General features: G+C 43.9%; 1 protein-coding gene across 5 annotated transcripts in view; it reads left to right on the top strand.

The window, feature by feature from the left end:
* Nucleotides 1-27,358, top strand: part of LOC137631182 (maternal embryonic leucine zipper kinase-like) — a 111,171-nt gene that overhangs the window by 4,602 nt on the left and 79,211 nt on the right. For all 5 annotated transcript variants that reach the window (XM_068362909.1, XM_068362910.1, XM_068362912.1 and 2 more), the window contains exons 2-4: nt 8,813-9,053; nt 9,614-9,764; nt 12,314-12,423. In XM_068362909.1, coding sequence (XP_068219010.1) covers nt 8,898-9,053; nt 9,614-9,764; nt 12,314-12,423 — 417 coding nt within the window. In that variant the 5' untranslated portion in view covers nt 8,813-8,897. The remainder of the gene's footprint in view (nt 1-8,812; nt 9,054-9,613; nt 9,765-12,313; nt 12,424-27,358) is intronic.

Genomic DNA, 27,358 nt, shown 5'->3' with positions numbered 1-27,358 from the left:
AAATATACTGTATTGTTCCTAGCTATACAAACCAGTCAATTTAGTTAAATGTCCCTCTTCGACAACCTCTCTCAGTCCTGACTAGAAAGGTCAAAGCGAGTCTCTTTTTGCAAGTGGTGGGGCATAGTTTCTAGGCCATGCACACCTCGTTAACGAATTCGTCCGTTCCAGTTTCTGTTGAAATCATTTCCATATTAAAAGGACTCAGATCTGTATAATTAGGAAAAATACAAATTACTTTTAAGATGTTATTTTCTCTGGTTCCACATAGCATTGGTTGATTTAGCCTTTTAACAAGCTAGTTGTGTAGTTTCTGGTATCAAAGTATCGTACGTTATCCACCTCTCGCCTGACTAACCCTCACATTTTATTCCACCCCTATCAAGTTGAGATATCTGAAAAAATTGTGTCTAAAGTTGTTAACCCTTTTACCACCAGGCTATTTGGAAATTTCCAACCCTTAACCCCCAAGGGGTTATTTTTTTCCCAGCACATTTTGCAGTATATTTTTTTAAAATTGCTCTAAAAGCCTTAATTTTTGTCATAGAGAGGTCAGGTTGGTCTCATTCTCTTGGAAAATGCCTGAATTTTCTCAAAAAATTATCAAAAATATGAAAAAAAATTTTTTTCAATATTTAACTTAGCCGGTGATTATATAGCTGCAACTCTGTTGCTCGACAGACAACTCTACGGTAAAAACTCGCCAGCGATCGCTACACAGGTTGCGGGTGTGCCCAACAGCGCCATCTGTCGTCCAGATACCCAGTACTCAATGTAAACAAAGACTCAATTTTCTCTCTGTCGAGGTGTCGACAAGACGTACTTTACTCGCTGTTGCTAAACTGGAGTTTTTCACATCTATTTGGTGAAGTACTATATTCTAGTTTTGAGCTTTCGCTATGTAGGTGTTTTATCTTCATCTTAAATCTTGAACTCGTTTTGGATAGATTTAATTATGGTGACAGAGAGTATGGACTTTCTTTCACTTTTAAATGGCCGACCCTTCCCTTAGACGGAAGTGTGTTTAGGCTTATAGTAATTATCTTATCACGTTATAGATTTTCCTCTTTATATTTTATATCTCTCCGCCTTTATTAGGCCTCTTCGATTAACTTTCCATTTATTATAAACATATAAAAATAAATTTTAATGTTTTGTTTATATGCGACCTTTCCTGAGAGTAGGCGGTCCTAACTTGGAAACCGAAGTTAATCAACGTTGAGCCCTTTATATCGTAATTAGCTTTTAAAGAGCTAAGGATTTAAAACTTTTTAAATGTAATATTTTATGAAAGATTTTCTTTGATAATCTTCGTACTGTTTTCAAAGATGAACTAACGTTTAGTTTATTTATGCTACGCAGTTGTTGACATTCAGGACGTTCAACATGCGCTCTATCGTTACGATAGAGAGAGAGTGTATCACGGTTTCACTTTGCAGTAAGAGTAAATCGATTCTGACGTTTTGTTCATTCTTTCTTAGCTTAAATGTTTTAAATTCTATTTTAAAGGAACTTTTTATTTGAAAAACCTTTCAGTTTTTTCCTTTAGTCAAATAACATGTTTTTTTGACGAAATATAATTGGGCTCTTCTCTTAGGTGCGAAATCAAGAGAGAAAGAGAGAGAGAGATAGAGACGGAGGGAGAGAGAGGAGAGAAAACGTTCCGTTCAAGCGGGTAACGTTGTTCTCGAGTTACTCTCGTCCCTAGTCGCTGTACGGGGAGGAAGGATAAAACGTTTTTAGTTTTTTATTCTCGTCCCCAGGCTATGTGCGGTGAGAGATTGAAAACGTAGTTATATGAACTAGTGTTTAGTCTCTTTCCCAGCCACTGATTTTTTTATCTTAAAATATGTTTTCTGTTTTTTGCTGGTATTAATGAGCTTGCATTATACGACTGATTTCGCAATTACTACCTTTTAATGAAGGGTAGAATTGCGTGTTTCAGGTAGAAATCAGTAAAAGTTTCGATTTCAGTGAAATAAGTGCAAAACAGAAAATCGAAGTGATAAAGTGATATGCGCAAAGTGTTACAGTGTTGCGTCCGAGGGTTTGTCTGTTCGTGCCTGTCGTTCACCTAGTCCGGGACCTCTTGCATGCTTCCAAGCCCAGGGGAGAAGTAATGTCAAACGACTTATGGGTTCGAGAGGCCTTGATCAACGAACAGACGTTTTCCCTCTATGGTATCGGGTGTATCTTACCAAGATCTCCCCTACCATAAGACGAGAGAGACGTTGTTTCTCCTCGTCATCCGAAGACTTTTCGCATAAGAAACCTGTCACAAGGTTTCGAAGCCCTTAAGCGAAAGTCAGTCCTTTCAGGACAGGTCCAGCGTCCTGATTACAACCATTAGGACAGCTCTGACCCTATGCAGTCATCGGATAACTGCTCGCCGCCTAACAAAAGCGTAACACAGACTCCGAGAGTCTTTTTTTGTTGGCAAAGTGTTGCGGTCACAGACGTTACCCTCGTCTCTTACCACAACCATTTCCGTTGATCCTTAATGGGTTGTATGGCAAGACATGCAGTATATGCTTGCCTCCCTTATGGAAGACTATTCTGCCGATTAGTCCGTTGAGTCTAGCCGTTTATCTCATCGATATCCTGGCTTTCAGCCAACCTAACGTTCCTTTGTGCTTACTGTTGACGTTGGCGTAGCTTAGTCACGTCAGTCAGGTTGTTGAGAACCACACTCGATGCGGTCTCGTGTGGTTTTTCAGCCGCATTTGGACGTTAGGCCACTTGCTGATGCTCCTGTTGACGTTCAAGACGTTCACTAACAATCGGAGTTGACTTGTTTTGACGTTGTGCGTCAACCTCCGCATTCTAGAGTTGTTTTGACTGCTCAGTCTAGGCAGTCAAAGCAGTCTCGAGTGGACGCTGTGCGTCCTCACGCACCTGTTGTGGTTGACAGTTCAGTTGTTGACAGTTCACAGACTGTCAAGCAGTTACATGACGTTGCGTTCTGGTCCGCTACTAATGCACCAGTGAGTGTGGACTCTGCTTGTAAAGCATTGCCACCACGGTAGGTCTCTCCCTTGCTTGAGACTCAGCTTTTATCGGACAAGGTTCCTGTAGATGAGGAAGTTGCTGTTCCCCCTCCTACTGATATTCCCTTGAGGACTCTGTCAGATGGAGAGGAGCCTAAAGCTGCTTAGCCCCCTATGGACTTAAATTAAATCATGATGATTTTTTTTAAGGATCTTTGTCCGGATCTTTTTGTAACTGCTGCTCCTCGTTCGCCTAAACGTCAGAGCTTACACTAGGCCTAGCTACTTCGAAGCCGTTGTTTTTAAGCTAGTGCTCTCTCGCTCTCCTAGAGAGCTTTACGTTGGCTAGGCGACTGGTTTTTCACCAGGAGGAGTTTGGGGAATACAGCCTTTGCTTTCCCTTCTTTTAAACTGGTTTATAGAGCGAGAGTCTGATATGACACGAGAGAAGTTCTCGGCTTTGGAGTTCATGCCTCTGCCCAGATAGACTTCTCAATTCTCGTAGACTCTCCCTGGCGCCTGGCCAGGAGACGCTCCAAGTTTTTTACAGGTCAACCTCACAGCTGTTTTCGAGCCTTTGAAGTTTTGCTGTACAATTATGTCATGCATAACAAGGCTTTCAGGGATGGTAAGCGGTACCTCCTCAGTCGCTAACCCCGTCTGTTGCCGCACCTGCTCCCGTAGACCCTAATTGGGCTTTGCTGCAAGACATGCAGTCCAAGCTTGCGTCCTTGATAGAGGACTTTAATGCGGAGAAGGTTGCTACCGAACCTTCTGGCCAGCAACCTTCCAACCGGTCGGTTGTGCGCCCTGTTAACGCTGAGGTAACCTACTCGCGTCTGCCAGTTGAGGTGGTTCCTCCACCGATGCGACCCAGTGTGGGTTGCCAGCCGCACGTTGACGTTAAGCGACGCTCGGAGGTGGTTGTTGACGTTCAGGACGTTCAACAACCAGCAGAGGTGACTTGTTTTGACTCAGTGCGTCAACCTCAGCAACCCGGTAGGGTGTTGACTGCACAACCCAGACAGTCTAGACAGTCTCGGGTTGACGCTGTGCTTCCTTGCGCACCCATGGTTGTTGACAGTTCACAGACTGTGCAGCAGTTCCATGATGTTGTGTCCGGCTCCGTCACGCATGCACCAGTGCGACCGGACTCAGCGAGCCAGACGTTGCCCACTCCGTTGCCGTTTCCTCATCAGTTTTCGGATGAGGAACCCTCTGATGAGGACGTTGCTGAACAACAAGACGATCAGCCCCCAGAATAGATCAAGCCCTGCTATCCATCCAGAAGATGCTGAAGAAGGAACGCTGCTCAGTCAGGCTGTGGATGAGTCTGGTAGGGACGCTGTCATCCGTGGAACATTTTGTGTCACTAGGAAGACTACTCCTCCGTCCTCTTCAATACCATCTAGCTTTTCACTGGAAAAAGGACAAGACGCTAGAAGCGGTCTCGATCCCGGTTTCCGAAAAGATAAAGTCTTGTCTGACTTGGTGGAAGGACAATATCAACCTAAGAGAGGGTCTTCCCCTGGCTGTTCAGACTCCCAATCACGTTCTCTTCTCGGACGTGGGCTGGGGCGCGACACTAGACGGTCGGGAATGCTCAGGACTGTGGAACTCGAGTCAGAGGAGCATGCATATCAACTGCAAGGAGCTGTTGGCAGTACATCTGGCCTTGAAAAGCTTCGTCTCTCCTTCGAGGCAAAGTGGTGGAAGTTAACTCGGACATCACCACGGCCTTGGCGTACATCTCCAAACAAGGAGGTACCCACTCACTGACGTTGTGCGAGATCGCAGGGACCTGCTCATCTGGTCAAAAGGTCAAGACATCTCCCTAGTAACGAGGTTCATCCAAGGCGACTTGAACGTCATAGCAGATTGTCTCAGTCGGAAAGGGCAAGTAATTCCAACCGAATGGACCCTCCACAAGGATGTGTGCAAGAGACTTTGGGCCACTTGGGGTAAAACCATCCATAGATCTCTTTGCAACCTCGCTGACCAAAAGGCTTCCAATCTATTGCTCTCCAGTCCCGGACCCAGCAGCAATACATATAGATGCTTTCCTCCTAGATTGGTCACATCTGGATCTCTACGCATTCCCACCGTTCAAGATTGTCAACAAGGTACTGCAGAAGTTCGCCTCTCACGAAGGGACAAGGTTGACGTTAGTTGCTTCCCTCTGGCCCGCGAGAGAATGGTTCACCGAGATACTTCGATGGTTAGTAGACGTTCCCAGTAGTCTTCCTCTAAGGGTAGACCTTCTACGTCAGCCACACGTAAAGAAGGTACTCCAAAGCCTCCACGCTCTTCGTCTGACTGCCTTCAGACTATCGAAAGACTCTCGAGAGCTAGAGGCTTTTCGAAGGAAGCAGCCAGTGCGATTGCTAGAGCAAGGAGAGCGTCTTCCATTAGAGTCTACCAATCGAAGTGGGAAGTCTTCCGAGACTGGTGCAAGTCAGTTTCTGTATCCTCGACCAGTACCTCTGTAGCTCAAATAGCATTTTTTCTCTTATACCTGAGAAAAGGACGATCCCTTTCAGCTCCCACTATCAAGGGCTACAGAAGCATGTTGGCATCGGTCTTCCGGCATAGAGGCTTAGATCTTTCCAAACATAAAGATCTGCAAGACCTCCTTAAGTCTTTTGAGACCACCAAGGAGCGTCGTTTGGCTACCCCTGGATGGAATTTAGACGTGGTACTAAGATTCTTCATGTCAGACAGGTTGGAGCCGTTACAATCAGCCTCCCTGAAAGATCTCACTCTTAAGACTCTTTTCCTGGTATGCTTAGCCTCGGCTAAAAGAGTCAGTGAGATTCATGCCTTCAGCAAGAACATCGGATTTTCGTCAGAAAAAGCCACTTGTTCGGTACAACTTGGTTTTCTAGCCAAAAATGAGCTGCCTTCTCGGCCTTGGCCTAAATCTTTCGATATCCCCAGCTTATAGGAGATCGTAGGCAATGAACTAGAAAGAGTCTTATGCCCTGTTAGAGCTCTTAAGTTCTATTTAAAGCGTACTAAACCTTTACAAGGCCAATCTGAAGCTTTATGGTGTTCAGTTAAGAAACCATCCTTGCCTATGTCAAAGAATGCTTGGTCAGACTTTATCAGATTGTTAATACGAGAAGCTCATTCACATCTGAGTGAGGAAGACCGAACTTTGCTTAAGGTGAAGACGCACGAAGTTAGAGCTGTAACAACTTCCGTGGCCTTTAAGCAAAATATATCTCTGCAAAGTATAATGGACACAACCTATTGGAGAAGCAAGTCAGTGTTCGCGTCATTTTACTTGAAAGATGTCCAGTCTCTTTACAAGAACTGCTACACACTGGGACCATTCGTAGCAGCGAGTGCAGTAGTGGGTGAGGGCTCAACCACTACAATTCCCTAATTCCTTATCCTTTTAATCTGTCTCTTGAAATGTTGTTTTTTTATGGGTTGTCCGGAAGGCTAAGAAGCCTTTCGCATCCTGGTTGATTTGGCGGGTGGTCAAAGTCATTTCTTGAGAGCGCCTAGATTAGGGGTTTGATGAGGTCCTGTTGTATGGGTTGCAACCCTTGATACTTCAGATCCTAGGGGTCTGTCAGCATCCTAAGAGGATCGCGAGGCTCCGTAAGGAAGACGTACTTAAAAGGCAGAGTAATTGTTCAAGTCGACTTCCTTACCAGGTACCTATTTATTTTGTTTTTGTTATTTTGATAACTTCTAAAATGAAATAAAAACTCTTAGCTCATAAAAGTGTAAACATATATTGCTGGTCTCTACCCACCCCCCTGGGTGTGAATCAGCTATATAATCACTGGCTAAGTTAAATATTGAAAAATGTTATTTTGATAATAAAATAAATTTTTGAATATACTTACCCGGTGATTATAAATTAAATGACCCTCCCTTCCTCCCCAATAGAGACGCAGTGGGACGAGGAGAAAATTGAGTCTTTGTTTACATTGAGTACTGGGTATCTGGACGACAGATGGCGCTGTTGGGCACACCCGCAACCTGTGTAGCGATCGCTGGCGAGTTTTTACCGTAGAGTTGTCTGTCGAGCAACAGAGTTGCAGCTATATAATCACCGGGTAAGTATATTCAAAAATTTATTTTATTATCAAAATAACATTTTTATAGCATTTTTTTGCAAGGACGTACCGGTACGTCCATTGGGGTAAAGGGATGGCTTTTGTGAAACGTACCAGTACGTCCTTTGGGGGTAAAAGGGTTAACATTATTATGTGTATTTTGATTTTCATAGTGAATAGTAATTGAAGGTTGTTCAAATGTTTGTAAGTCAAAAGCATAGTCTTTGTTCCTATTTCAGAGGTCAAATATGTACTAAGATTTCCTTTGCACAGGTCAATGACAAACCTTCTTGACCTTAGTTTCTCATTTTGGCTCTCCTCCTTTGGGCTCTTACTTCATCTACTTGCATAGTTCTTGGTTATTCTCTCCAAGATACCTGGGCTGTGGTGGTAACAGGTGGGAGCGATGATATTTAGCACATTCTTCTTACTGGTGAAAGTTGTAACTAGCCATTGTGCGCTTGTTCTTATCTCTCATATATTGCTGGAATCTCTAGAAGTCCCATTGCTGTTATTGTAGATACTGAAGGTCTTTTGGCCTTCTGGAGTTATTTTGGTAATTTTCATTTGCTCACCTCTTAGAACACTGGGTTTGTTCAAGGATTCCATAATTTTTGGCGGTAGCAGTTCCTGGTCTGAGGTCTCTGGGAGACCACTCTTCTGCTTCTGTCTGTTCTTTTTCAGAAATTCAGGACTATCTGCCCCGACTATGTCCACTGGACGAGAGGAAGCTAGTTTGTCCAGCATATCCATTGGTGCACAAACACATTGTAGTGTTCATGGCTGCTCTTCTAGTTCCAATACCAATGCCTATTTGGAAAGGTGGTTTGTTCCAACACGGAGACTTACCACCTCAAACTACTTTCTTAGGAGTACCTGGAATCTCCTCTCAACTGACCAGAGTTTTGTGTAGTTTACCCTACTTCCGTTTTCTGTTAGGACCACCTCAGGCGGAAGGATGCGTGCCCTGAGGCTAGTCCCGAGCCAGGTCGCGTGTTAGCTTGGGTCTCGACCCTCAGTAAGTTCTCTGGTCGCGTCGTGATACCATCCCAACGCTCTCCTTTCTCAGTGCGCTGCATTTAAGCCTAGAGATAATGGTGTACATTACAGTATGTTACTAGCCTAACCTAATGCTTGTTGGCACTCCTATGCACAGATTGTGAGGTTGTTAAGAGTACAGAACTAGGTGTTCTGATCATTCCCAGGAAAGTTGAACCAGCTATTAGAATTGCCATTCCAGCTTCATTAGAGTTATACTCCGGTTAACCCCTTTACCCCCAGGCTATTTGGAAATTTCCAACCCTTAACCCCCAGCGGGTTATTTTTTTCCCAGCACATTTTGCAGTATATTTTTTTTAAATTGCTCTAACAGCCTTAATTTTTGTCATAGAGAGGTCAGGTTAGTCTCATTCTCTTGGAAAATGCCTGAATTTTCTGAAAAAATTATCAAAAATATAAAAAAAAAAAAATTTTTATAGCATTTTTTTGCGAGGACGTACCGGTACGTCCATGGGGGTAAAGGGATGGCTTTTGTGAAACGTACCAGTACGTCCTTTGGGGGTAAAAGGGTTAAGAGTACAGAACTAGGTGTTCTGATAATTCCCAGGAAAGTTGAACCAGCTATTAGAATTGCCATTCCAGCTTCATTAGAGTTATACTCCGGTTAAAAGACTCAGGTTTTTATAGTTAATAATAATACAAATTACTTTTAATATTTGTGCTTGATTAATTATTATCTTTTTTTTATTTAAGATGTGTAGGTGACAATTGTTTACGAGCCAAGTATATGTGAATATATCGGTAAAAAGAAGAATTAGACTTGGAACGACATAAGAAGATGCCACAGCAAGCGTCTCCTTATGCTGCCCTTGAGGGCCAATATGAACTCCATGAAACTATTGGCTCCGGTGGCTTTGCCAAAGTCAAGTTGGCCACTCATGTTTTGACTGGAGAAAAAGTGGCCATAAAGATAATGGATAAAAAACAGCTGGGGGTAAGTCATCTCTTCTTTTCAAACCTCTAAATGGTACCATTTAAAGTAAATTATTTTCAAGTAAATAATCAGATCAGATTCAGGTTGAGGCTTTGCCTTTGCTACGGCGCCTCTGTCTCTTTTAGTTTTGTGTGCTTATTTTCACTAGTTTTTCTCTTTTCATCCACATTTGTTGTAGTACTCTTCTTATTTTCAATATTTTCTTCACAAAATAGGAATTTTCCAACTGTTTGTGCACAATTTTCTTCGTATGGTTGTTGGAGCTCAATTGCTTTTATTCTTATATCACTAAACTGTGGACAATATAACATAAAGTGGTTAGCATTTTCTTCTACATCACAGAATACACAGTTTATATTTCCATCTTGGTGTCTGTTTTTTATATTCAAGCCCAGTGATTTTGTCCTTGCTCCGAATAATAAAATTGATGAAAATGTGTTGTCATACACTTCCTCCTCCTTGATTGTATATTATATTTTGGACTGAGTATTTTATTTAGTTTAGGTTATACACTTTTTTTTTTCTATGAAATACAATTACTGTACCTAATTGCTTTATAGGACGATCTTCCTCGTATTTATTTGGAAATTGAAGCCATGAAGCAGCTGACTCATCAACACATTTGCAAGCTCTACCAGGTTCTAGAAACAGACATGAAGATATTTATGATTCTTGAGTACTGTCCTGGAGGTGAACTGTTTGACTACATAGGTAAAGTACTGCTTGATATTCATATGGTAAATGCCGTGAACTGAAAGATGAAAAATTGTTTGTTCTGGCGCAAATAAAAACTCTCTGCTATTTATAGAGGTATTACAGCTGAAAGACATACATACATACATATACCAAAGGCACTTCCCCCAACTTTGGGGGGTAGCCGACATCAACAATGAAACAAAACAAAAAAGGGGACCTCTACTCTCTATGTTCCTCCAGCCTAACCAGGGACTCAGCCGAGTTCAGCTGGTACTGCTAGGGTGCCACAGCCCAACCTCCCACATTATCCACCACAGATGAAGCTTCATAATGCTGAATCCCCTACTGCTGCTACCTCCACGGTCATCTAAGGCTGAAAGACTAGCCATGAAAATTAAAATGAGGGATAACTCCCTCATCCGCTAGTTGGGGGGTTGGGGGTGGGGTAGAATGGCTACCCCGCTCACTCACACCTCTCGGCTGAGTAACCACTTTACTTTCTGGCTTGGTAGAAAACTGTCATACTGCCGCTCTCTCCCGCAAAGACTAGTCATTTGTTTGTTTAAACAGTTAATTCTGCTATCTTATTCTTTTTATACATACTGTATTTGTTCCGTAACTGGAATACAAACGTACGTTATTTATTAGGGGTTATTACTTTTAGCGAAGGTTAACTACCCATTCCGCTAGTTAGTGGTAGTAGGGGGTTAGCTTGCTATCACTCCTGCTCACACACCGGTGATTTAACTCAGTGTTTGGACTGCCATTTAATGCTTTTGTTTGTGTTTTCTTTCACAAATGTGTGTGTCAGTGACTAAGCCAGTAGTCGGACTTACCATCCTCCTAAGAGTGAGTCATCCAAATAAATAACGGAAGGTTTGTTAGTAGGGGAACAAATGAAAAATTTGGAGATAATTTGTATTTTTCTCTAATACAAACCTGTAGCTATTTATATAAGTTTGCCTGCCATCACCTGTCCCCCAGTAAGTCCTACCTGCAAGCAACAAGTGACGTACAGTCAAGCCTTGTTTTTCGCAACAGTTAGGTTACAGACACAGGCGCGATAAGTGAATATTCGCAAATATATACTACACTCGGGTGAGCTAACTCTTAACCTAAAAAGTCACTGCCCCTTGCCACGAGAGGGTGCCCGAGCTGATGATTAACACTGTAAATACTGCCTAATTTGTTTTAATTTGGTTTCTACAATAGTTTATAATCATATGTACAGTGTACAGTACATTTGTACACATGTACACGTGTACACTTTTTTTTTCATTGTTTTTTTTTTATACAACCTGAAAACAACATCTCTAAAAAAATATAATATATGTTCTTCACCTAATTTTCTGACCCTTACTTAGACTTGAAGCTATCTAACCTGAAATTCAAGCTATTTACTATTCGTGTATACTGCTCATTTTTCCCAGAAATGAATCAGCAGTCACGCTACACGTTTATTCAACAAGCTCAAGGCAAGGGAAGATAAGGAGGAAGTTAGGTTCTTGCTGGGTCCCCTTGCCCAGTATAAAATCAAGGGGTGGTGCCCAGTTCATCCTTAATTGTTTGCCTTTTACCCAGATTTTTGGGTAATCCACCGTCGTATATTTTTTGTGTAGTAAATGTTGAGGTGTGGTTGGTATTCGGACACTAGGCAGTTCGGGTGCTGCCTCTGGCCACAGTCCGCAAACCACTACAGTGAATGAAAAGTTTTGACTAGCTCTTATTCTTTTCTTCATTCTCCCTTCTCTTGGGGAAAGCAGTATCCTGGGTTCTCTGCACAAGCTGACTTAAAACCACTGTAGGTAAACCATGCTTCCTTGTGTACCTAGTATAAAGCTAATACTGTTGCGTCCCCACACCCTGGCGAGATGGTACTGGGAAAGTCCTGGTTACATCAGTTTTTCCTACAAGGTCTCAGCATTACTTTTACCTGGACAGTTCTAAACATCTGAACATACAGCTTGCGCAGCAAGGTTTAGCGAGGTGCAGGGACTCTCTATTTTTGGTACAAACCTATCCAAAAATGAAGAGCCCCCGAATAAAGCCAAAAAGCCAAATTGGCAGGGACGTCCACCCTCCTAATTGGCGAGTCACCCCCTAATAAATAGCATAGGTTTGTATTCCAGTTACGGAACAAATGACAAATTTGTAGATAATTTGTATTTTTCCTAACGATACAAATCTTAGCTATTTGTACAAACCTACCCACCAGCCCGATCCCCCTTGACGTCGTATCTCCAAGCAAAGTGAGCTAAATCACAGTTGTGTGACCAGGAGGGGGTAGCAAGCTACCCCTCTTACCCCTGTTAACTAGTGGAATGGGTAGTTAACTCTCCCAAAAATTTTAATGGCTCGTCCTTTCAGCTTCGCCAAAAGTATTAACCCCTAAAAAATAGCTAAGGTTTGTATTATGAAAAATACAATTATCTACAAATTTGTCATATTTTGTTTTTTGCTGTGAAGATTTTTGAGAGATGGAATAGCTATACATATGAAATATTTTTGACCTGGAAACTTTTTGAAGAAATATTAGACCATCTAATGGCTGTCTTCCATTACAGTTGAGAAAGATAGGCTTCAGGAAGATGAAGCCCGCTTGTTCTTCCGTCAAATTACGTCAGCTGTTGCATATATTCACAACATGGGATATGCTCACAGGGATTTAAAGCCTGTAAGTATTTTCAACTACTGTACTTATCTTCATCAATTTATGACCTTTAGGATAGTGTATTTTTATAAGTAAAGTTTGGTGAGACATTGTATTTCATTATTTTAGGAAGTTACAGTTGTTCGTTTCAATAGATCTTGTGCAAATTACTAGTTATTCCTACGAGGATACAAACTCAGCCATTTATATGGGTTTACTCTTATGTCAAATTTTTTACGACCCAAAAGAAAATAAGGGGCCTTACTGCCAACTATATAATTGGCTAGTAGGCATCTCCACTGCTGGGCAGTGCTACGAGCTGTTGCAAAGCAAGTTTCATTTCTCTCCTATATTCGTGTCAAGAGGAGGATCTCATTTTCAAAGTGGATTACCTGATACTTTGATCTCTGTAGATCCTTTTCTGATCTTATATGTATCCTTTGTGTCAGAAGTTCCAGGAGAAGGATGACTTTTTGCTTTTGAAGATGTCTCCGTTGAAAGTCTCCCTTTGTTTTCTCCTGAGTACACCGCCGAGTTGAGACTGCCATTCCCCCCCCCCCCCCCCCCCCCCTTCCTTACTGAGGCAGCCGTGCTCAAGGGTCCCTACCTTTTCCCAACTCGTACATACGAGTCTGGTTTGCCTCATACATATATAACAAAATTATATAATTTCTTGTGGTTTTTGGCATTGTTCCCCATGTAAGAATTCTCAGGGTTCTCCCCAGAATTTGTCCTTTTTATTTCCTTTTTTATGTTACTCAGACATCCTCAGTAGTGTCCAAAACACACTTTACAGATTTTGACAAGAGTTATAGCATGATCATGTCATTGCCCTTCAAGCGTGTTTTGGAAGGCTAAAGTCATTACTGTATTTATTAACACTTTAACACCTGTGTAGACTGTGTGTATCATGGTACCTCAACGTAGTCTAAGAGCCCTGTCCACTCGAGCTGCTCTCCTTGTGCATGCTAACGTCATAGACATCACCCCTGTGCGTATTGACGTCATAGAATGTGCTGCCACCTGTATGTGCTAGTGTCACAGAATTCACCGCACTTAATGGCTGTGATGCCTTTTCACTTACCGAATGACAGGGATTGATATCCTGGTTATGGCGTTTGCCCTTAATTTTATAAATGAAGATTTAGTGTGTGGTTCAATCCCTGTTTCATTAACCCTTTTACCCCCAATGGATGTACTGGTACGTTTCTTAAAACTCATCCCTTTACCCCCATGGATGTACCGGTACGTCCTTGCAAAAAACGGCTAATTATTATTTTTTTTGCATATTTTTGATAACTTTTTGAGAAAATTCAGGCATTTTCCAAAATAATGAGACCAACCTGACCTCTCTATGATGAAAATTAAGGCTGTTAGAGCAATTTAAAAAAAATATATTGCAAAATGTGCTTGAAAAAGAAAACGCCTGGGGGTTAAGGGCTGGAAAGTTCCAAATAGCCTGGGGGTAAAAGGGTTAATATCATCAATTTTGTTGAGTTACAATCCTCCTAATGGGAGATATATCGTACTCACATAAAAGTAACAAGCGAAGTGGTTTTTTTTTTTTTTTTTTTTTTTTTTTTTTTTTTTTTTTTTTTTTTTGACAGTAAAAGCATGAGCTGCTTCATACGACACATGATATCCTCCTGCCCGTTCCTCTCTTTCCGGAACCCTCAGTGGCCCGGGTAACTGAGGATGATGTATTGATGGCCAATAGTTTGTTTATAATATATTGGTAATACTTTTATTAGTATATTATTGGCTGTAGGGCATGGCGATCACATTTTGTTGCTTCCCTAAGGACGCATGACCTGATCGTGCAGTTTTATCATACACTATTATGTGCAGATGTTACTGGTGGTTATGCTTTATATTTGGTCAAATCTGGTTGAGCACCATATTTATATTTTGCCAACGATTGTTTCTGATAAATTCAAATTATATCGGTGAAGGAAAACTCCCCTTTCGTGTTTTCTTTTTTCAGAAACAGGAGAGGAAAAGGCACTAGGAGATCCCATTTTTTCTTTTTTCAGAAACAGGAGAGGAAAAGGCAGTGGGAAATCCCATTTTTTTTGGGGGGGGGTTACCTCCCCCAAAAGAATGTAATGTGCTATGTGAAAGGTGATATAGATATGAGCCTTATAAGAAACATTCCAAGTACTGTGCCTCAGAATGGCCTTTTTTGTTTATCAGATTATAGTTCTGAAAGAGAATACTGTACTCTATTGCTTCCTCTAATGCTTATGTGAGTAGAGAGCACTAATATTGGGGCAATTATGATTGTTCAGTTCATACCTTTCTCTTTTTATATACATTACTTGTATCTCATCATTCCTGGAATGATGATTGAGAGCTTAACCCTTTTACCCCCAAAGGACGTACTGGTACGTTTCACAAAAGCCACCCTTTTACCCCCATGGACGTACCAGTACGTCCTTGCGAAAAAATGCTATAAAAATTTTTTTTCATATTTTTGATAATTTTTTTAGAAAATTCAGGCATTTTCCAAGAGAATGAGACCAACCTGACCTCTCTATGACAAAAATTAAGGCTGTTAGAGCAATTTAAAAAAAAATATACTGCCAAAATGTGCTGGGGAAAAAAATAACCCCTTTGGGGTTAAGGGTTGTAAATTTCCAAATAGCCTGGGGGTAAAAGGGTTAAAGATATTCTTGGAAGATATGAGTCTTAGTGTTGTTCCCAAATTGTATCCAAGGACAACAACCATAAAGTACTTATATTTATTGATGATATTCTTCCATATTGTCAATAATTACAGGTAACATCTTCTCGAGTTAAGTCGGTTTCAAATTTACGTCGGTTGTCAAAAATAATATGCGGAAAATAGCAATTCAGTGTAGAGTCATTTTGTTAGACTTTTCGTCCGCCACAAGTATCGAAGTCAAATTATCACTGGGATAGCGTTAAAAGCACACAAAACATGTCACTTTACTATAAATAAGAATTAAAGTATTTAAAATCATTTTAAAATACTTATACAGTGAACCCTCGCTACTTCGCGGTTCGACCATCGCGGATTCACCACTTCGCGGATTTTTTTCATAACCCATGTCTATACATATATTGCGGATTTTCCGGAAATATCGAAAATACCGCGATGTGACCGATGGTGCGAGATTGGAGAAAGTAAGGAAAATTGAATCATGATTGATTTTCAATAAAAATGAAACTTTGAGGAGCAACAAAGATATCATTTGTTAGAGAGATAGAGAGAGGTAAGGAATGGGAGGTAGTGAAAAGTAGCCCACAGAGAGAGAGAGAGAGAGAGAGAGAGAGAGAGAGAGAGAGAGAGAGGTAGAGAGAGAGAGAGAGGTAGAGAGAGAGAGAGAGAGAGAGAGAGAGAGAGATATAGGTAGAGAGAGAGAGAGAGAGAGAGAGATAGAGGGGGGTTTAAATGTAATAAACAAAAAATTTGATAGGTTATAACACATTGGTGCTTATGTAATATCAACTGTATACTGTAGACGGTTTGAATAAGTTAAGAAATGGTATAAATGATACTTTGTTAGTGTATTCGTACACACTCAAGAGCGGCAGCTAGATGACAGCTGATCTAATCACAGCCAAAAGTAAAAAAAAAAAAAAGTCAACAATACTCGATTTTTAAAACACACCCGAAATTTAAAAACAAAAGTACACGCTTTCTTAATGTGCAATTAACTATTTAAAGAGTGGCAATTTTCTAGAATAAAATGATATTTCCCAAAAAATAGTGGTTTGCTGATGAAATCGGATGCCCTATTTTTGGCTATGATTGAAATGGATGTAGACTCGGCCTAATTATTTCATTTCGTATTTAATTGACACTAAGAAAACTAATTTTAGTTTCTTCATCTAAATGTAAGTATTGTATAACACGAAGAAAGAGAGAGAGAGAGAGAGAGAGAGAGAGAGAGAGAGAGAGAGAGAGAGAGAGAGAGAGAGAGAATGAATCAGCTGTTGTAATCAAATGGCGTGTTTTTGTTTCGTGAGAATTTCATCGCCACGACTTTAACAACAACATACTGTACTGAACTTTACAGTATTATACAGACTACTGTAATATGATAAAGTAAAATATTTGTAATCTATTTTATATGAAATGGGGCTATTTTTGTTTTGTTTAAAATTTACATTTACGTATGTAAAACAACTCTCTCTCTCTCTCTCTCTCTCTCTCTCTCTCTCTCTCTCTCTCTCTCTCTCTCTCTCTCTCTCTCTCTCTCTCTCGTAGATTGTTTTCCTGCTTTGCTACGTATGTATGATTTTATATAGATACGGTAAATAATATTTGTAATAACATATTTTATAAAAGCTTTTACTGTAATATCATTATTTATCACTTTCATCATGCGGGTTAAATTCCTTAGTTTGTTTACTGAGCGTACTTTATGACGCCGTCGTTTCAGGCGGCGTCATAAAGAAAAAAATTTCATTTGGAAGTCCTAAGAAAAATTAAGTAAAACATTAGTAATAACCAAATCAACATACTGTACTGAATAATCAATATAATTGATGCAAAAACTAACCTATAAACAGATGTGTAAATGCGTTTGTTTCTTCATTAGGATCAGAGATAAACGTAAACAAAACATTGGTTGCCATTTTTTATCGTGCTTTTTGGCGTGTTTAGGAAACGCATGATATAAAGTCGCCTTTAATATTTGTGCCTGTTTTAGTTTAGGGTACTGTATTACATGCATTAAGTGTTCTGTACATTAAAGGGTAGTTTGTTAACAGTACTACGTACAAGGGAAGGTTTTAAAAGTCTGAATATACATGTTAAATAAATAGGTAAATATGGTTTGTTCCGTAACCGAAATACAAACCACGCTATTTACAAAGGGTTATTACTTTTAGCGTAGCTGAAATGGCGAGCCATTAGAATTTAACGAGGGTGTATTACCCCCGCGCTAGTTAGCGGGGGGGTAGGGGAGTGGTAGCTAGCTACCCCTCCTCCCCCTCACACACAGGTGAATACTCACTTTCACTTTTGGCTCGGACTGTGACAGACGTCTCTGTCTTGGTCCTCGCTTGGCAGCCATTGTCTGTTTTGTCTTTACTTAATCGCTTACTTTTCTTTTACTCAATATATATGTAAACATGTTTTCATGTTTGTATATATATTTGAGTATAGAAATAAGTAAGTTTCCTTTTCAGATGTGTGTGTGTAGTGTACGATATCTACGTGGAGGCCTCGGCAGTTAGGCCACCACGGCCTAATTTTATGGGTTGCGATCGAGTTTGACTTCGGTCTTTCTCTCTTGAGGTCGTTCACCCTTTTACTATGTTTTACTACGCCCTTGTAGCTTCCTTCCCGTGTGGGTGGGGTTGCTACGCCGTACATTTTGTCTCAATTAGTTTATGAATCTAATTGTAGTTGTTAATTTTTCAGCTTGTAGAACGATTCCTTTCGGGGTTTTCGTTTTTTCTTTAGTGTTCATTCATTTTTAAATTACATAATTACATAGTTACATAATTATAATTGTTATAATTCTGTTTTGGTTACAGCTCTCCTTCCGCGAGTGTAAGTGGTTGTGAGGGCACGTGCCTGTTGTGTAATTCTTGTTCCTTTTCCTCGGGATTCCTCTTCGGAGCCTTCCCGGGGGAATGAATGTGTACTAATATTATTTGTTTTATTTTTTTTTTTTTTTTTTTACAGTTACCGATCTAGTTCGTTTCTGTAATATAGCAACGGTGTGAGCTGTCTGGTTGAGTCCTGGGGATTCGGCTGTTGCTGCCTCCCCCCTTGTATTGTCGTCAGGGGCGTGTCTCCTTCTACTGGTAGTACTCCCGTGTCGACGGACAGCTCTCCAGCTCATTTTTAGAACAGTCAGGAGGCTTGCCTCCTTGGGCGGATAACTTTCCTTCCGAGGGAAGTTTTTTCCTGTCCAGGCTTGAGCTTTTCCTCTTTTGGGGGGTTCTTCTCTTGCCTTTTTTTTCGTGCGACTATGCTCTTGGTGCTGAGCGGTCGCACCTGCAGTTTCGCTCAAGGGGCTGGGCAACTGCAGGAGCTCCTCTTCGGAGGATTGCCCCTTTTAGGTCACTGGCTGACCAGTCTCTTCCACGAAGTGTTTCTCTTTCGTTCGCGAGAGAGTACACTCATAGAGACTCCTCTTCGGAGGTTTCTTCTGTTGCTGTTGCTGTTGGCCTCCCTCGCCGTAAGGCCCTCCGTCCGCCTCGTCGTAAGGGCCTCTCATCTCCCTATAAGGGTGCTTGAGGCGCCTTTTTGAATCTCCGTTTGCAGCCTACAACTTCTTTTTCTCGATCTTCCGTCTTGGTGCAGATGGACAGCAGTCTAATCTCGTCTTCCGACGGGCAACGGTCTTCCCGACGGACAACGGTCTTCCCGACGGACAGCGGTCTTCCGACGGACATCAGTCTCCCGGCGGACAACGATCCCTTCGGGGCAAAGGGTTGCCCCCACGGGGGTTCTTCCCTTGCGTGTCAGGGTTTCCCTGCGCGCCCTTCTGTTCGTCAGCGCTCTCCTGTTCGTCAGCGCTTTCAAGATGATCTTCCCTGCGGTTCCTGTTACGTGCCCTGTGCGCCCACGTTCGCCCTCGCGATCTAGAACTTCGGTTCAGGTCGGGGTCAAGGACTCTTCTTTGCGCAGGCTTCCACGCGTAGCCTTCTGCTCGTCAGCGATCATCAGCTCGTCAGCGATCATCAGCTCGTCAGCGATCATCAGCTCGCCAGCGATCGTCAGCTCGTCAGCGATCATCAGCTCGCCAGCGATCTCCGGATCGCCCACGTGTGTTACAGCTGGCACGCCAACGTTCTCCAACACTTCTGAAGGAACATGGTTCGCCAGCTACTAGCTCAACTGCGGATGCTGATCGCCATCGCGCGACCCTCAACTGCAGATGCTGATCGCCATCGCGCGACCCTCAACTGCGGATGCTGATCGCCATCGCGCGACCCTCAACTGCGGATGCTGATCGCCATCGCGCGACCCTCAACTGCAGATGCTGATCGCCATCGCGCGACCCTCAACTGCGGATGCTGATCGCCATCGCGCGACCCTCAACTGCGGATGCTGATCGCCATCGCGCGACCCTCAACTGCGGATGCTGATCGCCATCGCACAACCCTGAACGATTGCCCGCTTACGCATGCTGCTCCTCATCGCACCACCCTGAACGATCGCCCTCCTGCAGATGCTGATCACCATCGCACCCTTTCACGCGATCATTCACCTGCGCATGCTGCTCGCCATCGCACAACCCTGAACGATTGCCCGCTTACGCATGCTGCTCCTCATCGCACAACCCTGAACGATCGCCCTCCTGCGGATGCTGATCACCATCGCACCCTTTCACGCGATCATTCACCTGCGCATGCTGCTCGCCATCGCACAACCCTGAACGATTGCCCGCTTACGCATGCTGCTCCTCATCGCACCACCCTGAACGATCGCCCTCCTGCAGATGCTGATCACCATCGCACCCTTTTCACGCGATCATTCACCTGCGCATGCTGCTCGCCATCGCACAACCCTGCACGATTGCCCGCTTACGCATGCTGCTCCTCATCGCACAACCCTGAACGCTCGCCCTCTTGCGGATGCTGATCACCATCGCACCCTATCACGCGATCATTCACCTACACATGCTGCTCGCCATCGCTTACCGCCAGCGATCTTCTTCACCTACGCGGCAGCACGATCCCTCGCCGTCACGCCCATTCGCCTGCGCGCCCGCGCGATCGCTCGCCTGCGCGCCCGCGCAATCGCTCGCCTGCGCGCCCGCGCGATCGCTCGCCTGCGCGCCCGCGCGACCACTCGCCTGTGCGCCCGCGCGACCGTTCGCCCTCGCGCGACCATAGTTCGCGGCGAATTCCACAGCCGGTGGTAGCAGCAGGGACGCGTGCTCCTAGGCGGCACTCGGGATCACCTCCATCCAAGCACAGGTTGGTAGTGCAGGACGAAGACAGGTCAGTACAGCATTCTTCCCACCTTCTTTTCAGGCAGGAACCGTCGTGTCCTCTCCAAAGGATCGCCCGATCCCTTTCACCTTAGCGAGGATTTCGGACTCTGTGTCCTTGGAGCAGCAGACATGGTTTGATCCGCTGGCATGGGCGTTAATGAGGGTTATGAAACCAGCACTCACCGGCCAGGGTAACAAACCAGCGGCTGTCTCTCCTACGCTGAAGAGAAAGAGAGGAGTGGACTTCGTGGTGACTTCCCCCAGGGCGAAGTTGGTTCCCAAGAGGTCGGTCTCGAGGGTCCCCTCTCCTGCACGAGTACTCTCTCCTTCTCCCGCCCTGGAAGGATTTTTGGCGGGGGGGGCTTTCCGTTGAAGATTTCTCCATCGGACAAGGGGTGACTGCTTACCTCTTCCTCTGGGAGCTTACCAGGTTCTTTCCCTCCTCGGTTACGGCCCGAGGTTTGGTTCAAGGAAGCTACAGGAAGATCAAGGGTACTTTCCTCCTCTCGAGCTCAGGCACCTTGGCCTTTCGTCGTTAAGTATCTACTTGCGGACAAGCTCGATGTTGTACCATCTGGACGCACTGACTGAAGGCTTCCTTCGGGTGTCTCATCTGTGGAGGTCAACGACCTCAGACACCCTTCCATCCTTGAGAAGAGTTTTGTCTTTGCCCAAGGACAGAGACTTAAACATCTGCTGTGCGGAGTAAATCGACTTCCGGTTTCACTCCTCCAAGGCGCTTTCTTCCAGACTCTGCAGGGCTCCAGCTCCCTTTTCTTTCAACCATGTCGGCCTAAGTTATCGGCTACGACAACTGGGACAAGGTGTCCAATTGCAGTTTCCTCCTGTCAGGAACAGATGGCACGGGAGACTCCCCCGGGGGGGCATAGTCCTAAAAGGAGTTCACGAACTCTAGGATTGCAGGTTTTTTTTCGCTGGGAGGATGCTTAAGGTTACTCATCCGAATGACAGCTTCCCGATGCCCATTCCCGCACAATCTCTGTGAGTAGCCAAGGATATCGCGCCTGCCGTCTCTGTCAGCGAATTCAGTGTCTCTGAACCTCTATGCCATAGCATCAGCAGAGTTGCCCGGTTGGGCAGAATGATCCATACCTTAGGCGAAGGTCTTCCTTAGGATCATCGACGGCTTCACCCCCGGCCCCCTCAGTCGATCCTTTCTTGTAAGGAAGGATCTGAGAGGGGATGTCCATAGTCGACCTCTCAGCCCTGATCAAGTTTGTCGAACAAACTTCGGCCAGCGTAGACCAGCAGAATCGATCAGACTGGTAACGAGGCGACAGGACTCCTTTAACCCTGGATCGGAAGGACGGGTACTTTCAGTTTCCATTCCATCCATCTTCCAGGGTGCTCGTCGAATTCAGCCTAAACTGCAAGTATTCCTGCTTATGATGCAGTGTGGCTATCCCGCCGTGGCATAGCAGGTTTGTTTCCCCAGAGAACTCTCCCTGCCTTCCTCTTGGCCGCTCAGGTGCAGACTTCCGCCTCCTCTGCTGTTTGGAGGGCTGGTCAACTCCGGTAGGCTCGGGTTTCGACCTTCTTCAGCGCCGGGAAAAGCTTCCGAATGCTGACCATGAGTGTGGGCTCATGGTATTTTGCTTGGAGCCTTCTCTTCCTCTGCCTCAACATCTGGAGTATCTGGTCATGATATTGAGTCAACCGCCTTACCACGTTGGAAACCCCGCTTCTCGTCCGTCCAGCGAGGTTAAGCAACGTCGGTACTTGGATGGGTGACCACCTGGGGACGCCAGATTCTGTTACCACATCCTCCGAGCCTTCCTTTCGGTTGACTGTGGCAAGACTGAGGAGAGTCGCAGTACCTGTTCTCAGTCAAACAGAGTTTTCAGCCCTACCTTGGAACGTTTCCTAGTTCTTCTTTCCTCATTGACCCGTTTATAGTCCGAACGGTCGCCTCAGGATAAGTTCCATGTGGGGCGATCCAAGTTCCGGTGGCTTCAGGCAATATTTAACCGGACTCCCTGGCCCTATGGGACCAGCGGAACTATTAAACCTGCAATGGGTGTTGACCTATGGAGCCTCTTGATGGTAGTGGATATTCTCGTCCTTTCCCCACATTCTTGATGCGGTTCTCGGACTCGTCAAAGGAAAGGGGGGGGGGCATGTTCCGGTCCAGGCCTATGGTCAAGACCTGAAGGATACCTCTCCATCATTCAGGCAGGCTTAAGGGCCTTAGTCTGGCCCCTCTTCAGATCCTACCGCTCCTGCCAAGTCGCCCCGTTGCGTGTCGACTTCATGCTAACCAGCAGGGGACGCATTTTCACACCTTCACATCTTGCAGTAGAGATACCGGGATGATTGAGATTCTCTCAATTCCACCATCGGCTCTCTCATTCCAGGCAGGGGAATGTTTCTCTCAGACTATCTGAGCAGAGCCTCATAGAGAGAGTGTACCTAAGGGTCTTTGACCTTGGGTAACCAGCAAGTGCTGGTCTGGGGGACCTGATCGCGACAGCTTGGAACCTCAAGCTTCCGCTAGTTTTCCCCCCAGTCTCAGACCCCGAGACTCTGGCAAGATGCATTCCGGTGATGGTGGGACAACTTCGACGCCTGCGTCTTCCCTCCTTTTTGTCTGCGGACAATGGGTCTCAACAAAACCAGGTTGTCTGTCAACCTTTCAATGGGAGAGCTCCACTGGGACTATGCGCAGAACGGTTTCTGGACCCTCTGCTTCCCCTGACGGAACTCCCGGGAGAGCTTCTCCCACGGCGCAGACTACTCAAGCAACCACACTGCGACATCTCTCCCGAACCGGGGCGTCGCTTCGGCTTCATGCCTGGAGACACTACGCTTCCTCCTCTAGAAGAGACAACCCGCTACAGTCGCGGTACGGAGGTCGCGTCATCTGCGATAGTCATCCACAGGGGTCTCCCAGGCAAAGTGAAGAGTCTAAGGTGGTTGGTGCCGTGGGAGATATACCTCTTCCCGTGAGGCCTCTTCTCCAGCAATAACGGTCTTATTGCCTTTCGGCGGGAGGAAACTCCTTTCCGCTCTTGGCAATGAAGCCTGTCGCTCAGCCTTTCCCTGACCTTCAGGCTTAAAGGAATAACTTTTTCCTGCCCGCTGGATCTATCCTCGCTCATGCGAAGCTACGATCGTCCCTGCCCTAGTCGGAGGAAGACCTCCAACTTGGAGCATGGCTCGGACTTTTAGTCCTTTAAGAGATCTTCTCAAGACCCTTTTACGACAGGCCTCGGATTGTATTCCGCCTTGGGTCTTCTGCTCACTCTGGCCACGGCCAGTGTGTAAGCAATCTTCTTGGTCTCTTACTACTCCCCCCCTTTCTAAGGAAGAGGGGAAGGCAACATTCAGGCTCGCTCCTGAGTTGTTGGCTAGACTCAGAATCTGAGGGTCCCGACCCTTCGGTCCGATTCATTCAAGATTTTGAGTCTCCATTCTGTGTCTGATGTCCCAAGACCTTCTCTTTCTTGCCAGTACAGGAATCGAGAGGTTAGCGCTGGGAACAGCTGCAGTTTGGCCTCAGTTGCAGCTGATTTGGGAACACAAGGAGGACATGGGGGGAGAGTCACCAGTATACCTCTTCAGCCCGGACTCAAGGACATTCATCTCGACCTGTCTTCAGACCCTCCCCCGTCACGTCGCCCTACAGCACGATGTTGGATACATCGCAACGTCCCTCGCCTTCGAGTAATACTACTCTGTGACGCAGGTGCTACAAGCTGGAGTCTGGAAGCGTCTGATGACCTTCGCAGCCCGCTTCCTGCAGGGCGTGACCCACAGGAGTCTCGATACGTTTTCTATCGCTCTGTGGTGGCTACACAACAGCTGGTCTAACCTCAGTCTCCTTTTTGGACAGGTAGCAGAAGGTTGAGGGCATTGTTATCAGGTTTTAGTCTGCATGAACGAAAGAAGTATGTCTGGCCCTTACTTCTTTCTTCATCATCCCCTCTACGGGGAAGCAGCATCCTGGTCTCTGCATAGCTGACCTCGAACCTCTGCAGGTAAACCATGCTTCCTTGTGTTCCGAGTATTGAGTCAATACTGTCGCGTCCCCCATACCCTGACGAGGTGGTATTGGGAACGTCCTAACCCAGAGTTCCTTCTGGAACTCCAGGTCAACTGCCTAGGACGGGTCACACTTCTTCCTTCACACACAAGCTTACGTAGGCCACATGGTTCCTTGCGGTGCAAGGAACTTGTGAGGTGCAGGGACTCCTTTTCTCGAGTGCGACTCACTCGGATTCTGAGTCCCCGGGTAAAGCCAAAGCCAGTATGGCTGGGGACTTTCCACCCTTCCTAAGGGATAAGTCACCCTTTGTAAATAGCGTGGTTTGTATTTCGGTTACGGAACAAATGACAAATTCGAAGATAATTTGTATTTTTCCTAACCATACAAACCTTAGCTATTTACACATATTTGCCCGCCAGCCCTGTCCCCCAAGACAAGTCCTACCTCTAAGTGAAAGTGAGTATTCACCTGTGTGTGAGGGGGAGGAGGGGTAGCTAGCTACCACTCCCCTACCCCCCCGCTAACTAGCGCGGGGGTAATACACCCTCGTTAAATTCTAATGGCTCGCCATTTCAGCTACGCTAAAAGTAATAACCCTTTGTAAATAGCTAAGGTTTGTATGGTTAGGAAAAATACAAATTATCTTCGAATTTGTCATGTTACTACTTCGCGGATTTTCACCTATCACGGCCGCGTCTGGAACCTATCTACCGCGATAAACGAGGGTTCACTGTACTGTATTTAATTTAAACGTTCACATAATAAACATAAATCCTAGTGAATGAACTATGAAAACATCTGTGACTTTTTATATTAATTAGCAGTCTTTAACCCTTTTACCCCCAGGCTATTTGGAAATTTACAACCCTTAAACCCAGGGGGTTATTTTTTTCCCCAGCACATTTTGCAGTGTATATTTTTTTTAATTGCTCTAACAGCCTTAATTTTTGTCATGGAGAGGTCAGGTTGGTCTCATTCTCTTGGAAAATGCCTGAATTTTCTCAAAAAATTATCAAAAATATGAAAAAAAAAATAGCATTTTTTTGCAAGGACGTACTGGTACGTCCATGGGGGTAAAGGGATGGCTTTTGTGAAACGTACCAGTACGTCCTTTGGGGGTAAAAGGGTTAAGTGCGTAACAGTAACGTTTTCTATGATAGTTCAACTATACCATTTGAAGTATTAACAGCACATAAAATCATATCATTGTACAAAAAATAAGAATAAAAGTGTATAAAATGATATGCAAGTACATTTTTGTATACTATTTTCTTAATTTCAAGTGCAACTTAGCAATCAACAATTTCTTTTTTTTATTTATGGTTGTGATCAGCTGATCTCAACACAATTGCAAATAACAAAGAATAATTTTTTTAGCTCTTTCAATATAAATTATGTAAGCACCAATTTGCTATAGAATATAGTTTTCATACATTTCGTTTAAAGCTATTATTATTAGTTATCATATGAATCTCTCTCTCTCTCTCTCTCTCTCTCTCTCTCTCTCTCTCTCTCTATATATATATATATATATATATATTACCCACTTCTGAACTCTTATTAGAGCAAATTTTCTTCTTCCTTAAGTTAGCAATATGTTGAAATTGTCTTTTCCTCTTTGAAATGATAAAATTTTTGCAAAAAACAAGAAAAACAAACGTAAAAATAAGTGAATGTCAGAGGTCAAACTCAAGTAATCTCTGAGGTTTTTGGTAGGACTGAAGGGCGAAGGGTGTAATTTACTGTGTAATATATCGTCTTGTGACTCGTGGAAGCTATACAGATGCCATTGTTCACAATTTTTTTTTACATTAAAATGCAATAATTATCAAAATTTACAAAAACAAGAAATACAGGAACGATTTTTTTGGTTTATTGAGTTACTTTTACTAATTACCCTGTAACTATGAAAGTAAGAGGAATTTTGACAAAATATGTCTAATATGCATTCTCAATTGCCATGCGAAGCTCTTAATTTTTTCAGGATTTTGTGTTTTTCTTCCTATACCCCTATATATTGACATTCCGACCGGGGCCTTTAATCATATATTTATCAAATTGCATTTACAAATAAGATGCAGAACTGGGAATGGTTATTTGAGGTTTAGCCTAGGGACAGGTAAATTTGACTTGCGTCGTTTTTCAACTTATGTCGCCTCTCCTCTAACCAACTACCGATGTAAGGTGAGGTATACCTGTATAAGTAATTCATAGATTAAGTTGGAAGGACAGGATTAGAAATGAAACTATAAGAGAGATTACTCAAGTGCCATATTTGGATGAGATCATGGTGAGAGTTAGATGGTTTGGGCTCTTTGCACTCCCCAAGAGAGATTAATTCACCAAACTTTAAACTGGGCTTCACATGGTACTAGAAAAGTTGGAAGACCCAGGCCTACATGGCTAAGGACTATGAAGTGTTAGGTAGATGATGATTGGAGACGACTGGCGAAATCTAATTGAGGCCTTTTGCATCAATAAGCCTAGGAGGAGATGTTGATTAATGATAATTTTGTGAAGGTTTTAGCCCCAGATCTCCTTTGCCTCCCACTAGCATGCTTAGTGGTGTGCCCTTTATGGTAAAGTTTCTGTTTGATGACTTAATTTTTTGAGACATTGCCCGTGAGAGCATCGAAAGTCTTCCCTTGTTCCCACGCGCGAATGACACACTCGCGAGTCAAGACTGCCTTTTCCCCATGTACTGAGGCCTCCCTATTAGAATACCTATTTGTTTCCTACTCATTCTCTCAAGTCCGGCCTGCCTCGTATTCCAAGGGGTTCTCGGCATTGCTCTCCTAATAAGAATTTTTCGGGTCTCAGAATTTCCCTACCACTCATGTTGACTTTATGCGAACTGGTTCGGTATTTCCCACAACTATAGTTTCAGTTAAACAGAATTGCCCAAGGAGCATTACTTCCTTTCCTTCCTGGTAAGGCTCAAAGAGCTAATGTAACAACCATTGCTTCCCATGCGTTAGTTCCGCACAAGCTAGCAATGCATACCACGGCTTTTCTGCATACACATGCT

Source organism: Palaemon carinicauda, chromosome 39 (assembly GCF_036898095.1).
Source record: "Palaemon carinicauda isolate YSFRI2023 chromosome 39, ASM3689809v2, whole genome shotgun sequence".
NCBI classification, from domain to species: Eukaryota; Metazoa; Arthropoda; class Malacostraca; order Decapoda; family Palaemonidae; genus Palaemon; species Palaemon carinicauda.
This window is presented reverse-complemented; position numbering and strand designations above follow the sequence as displayed.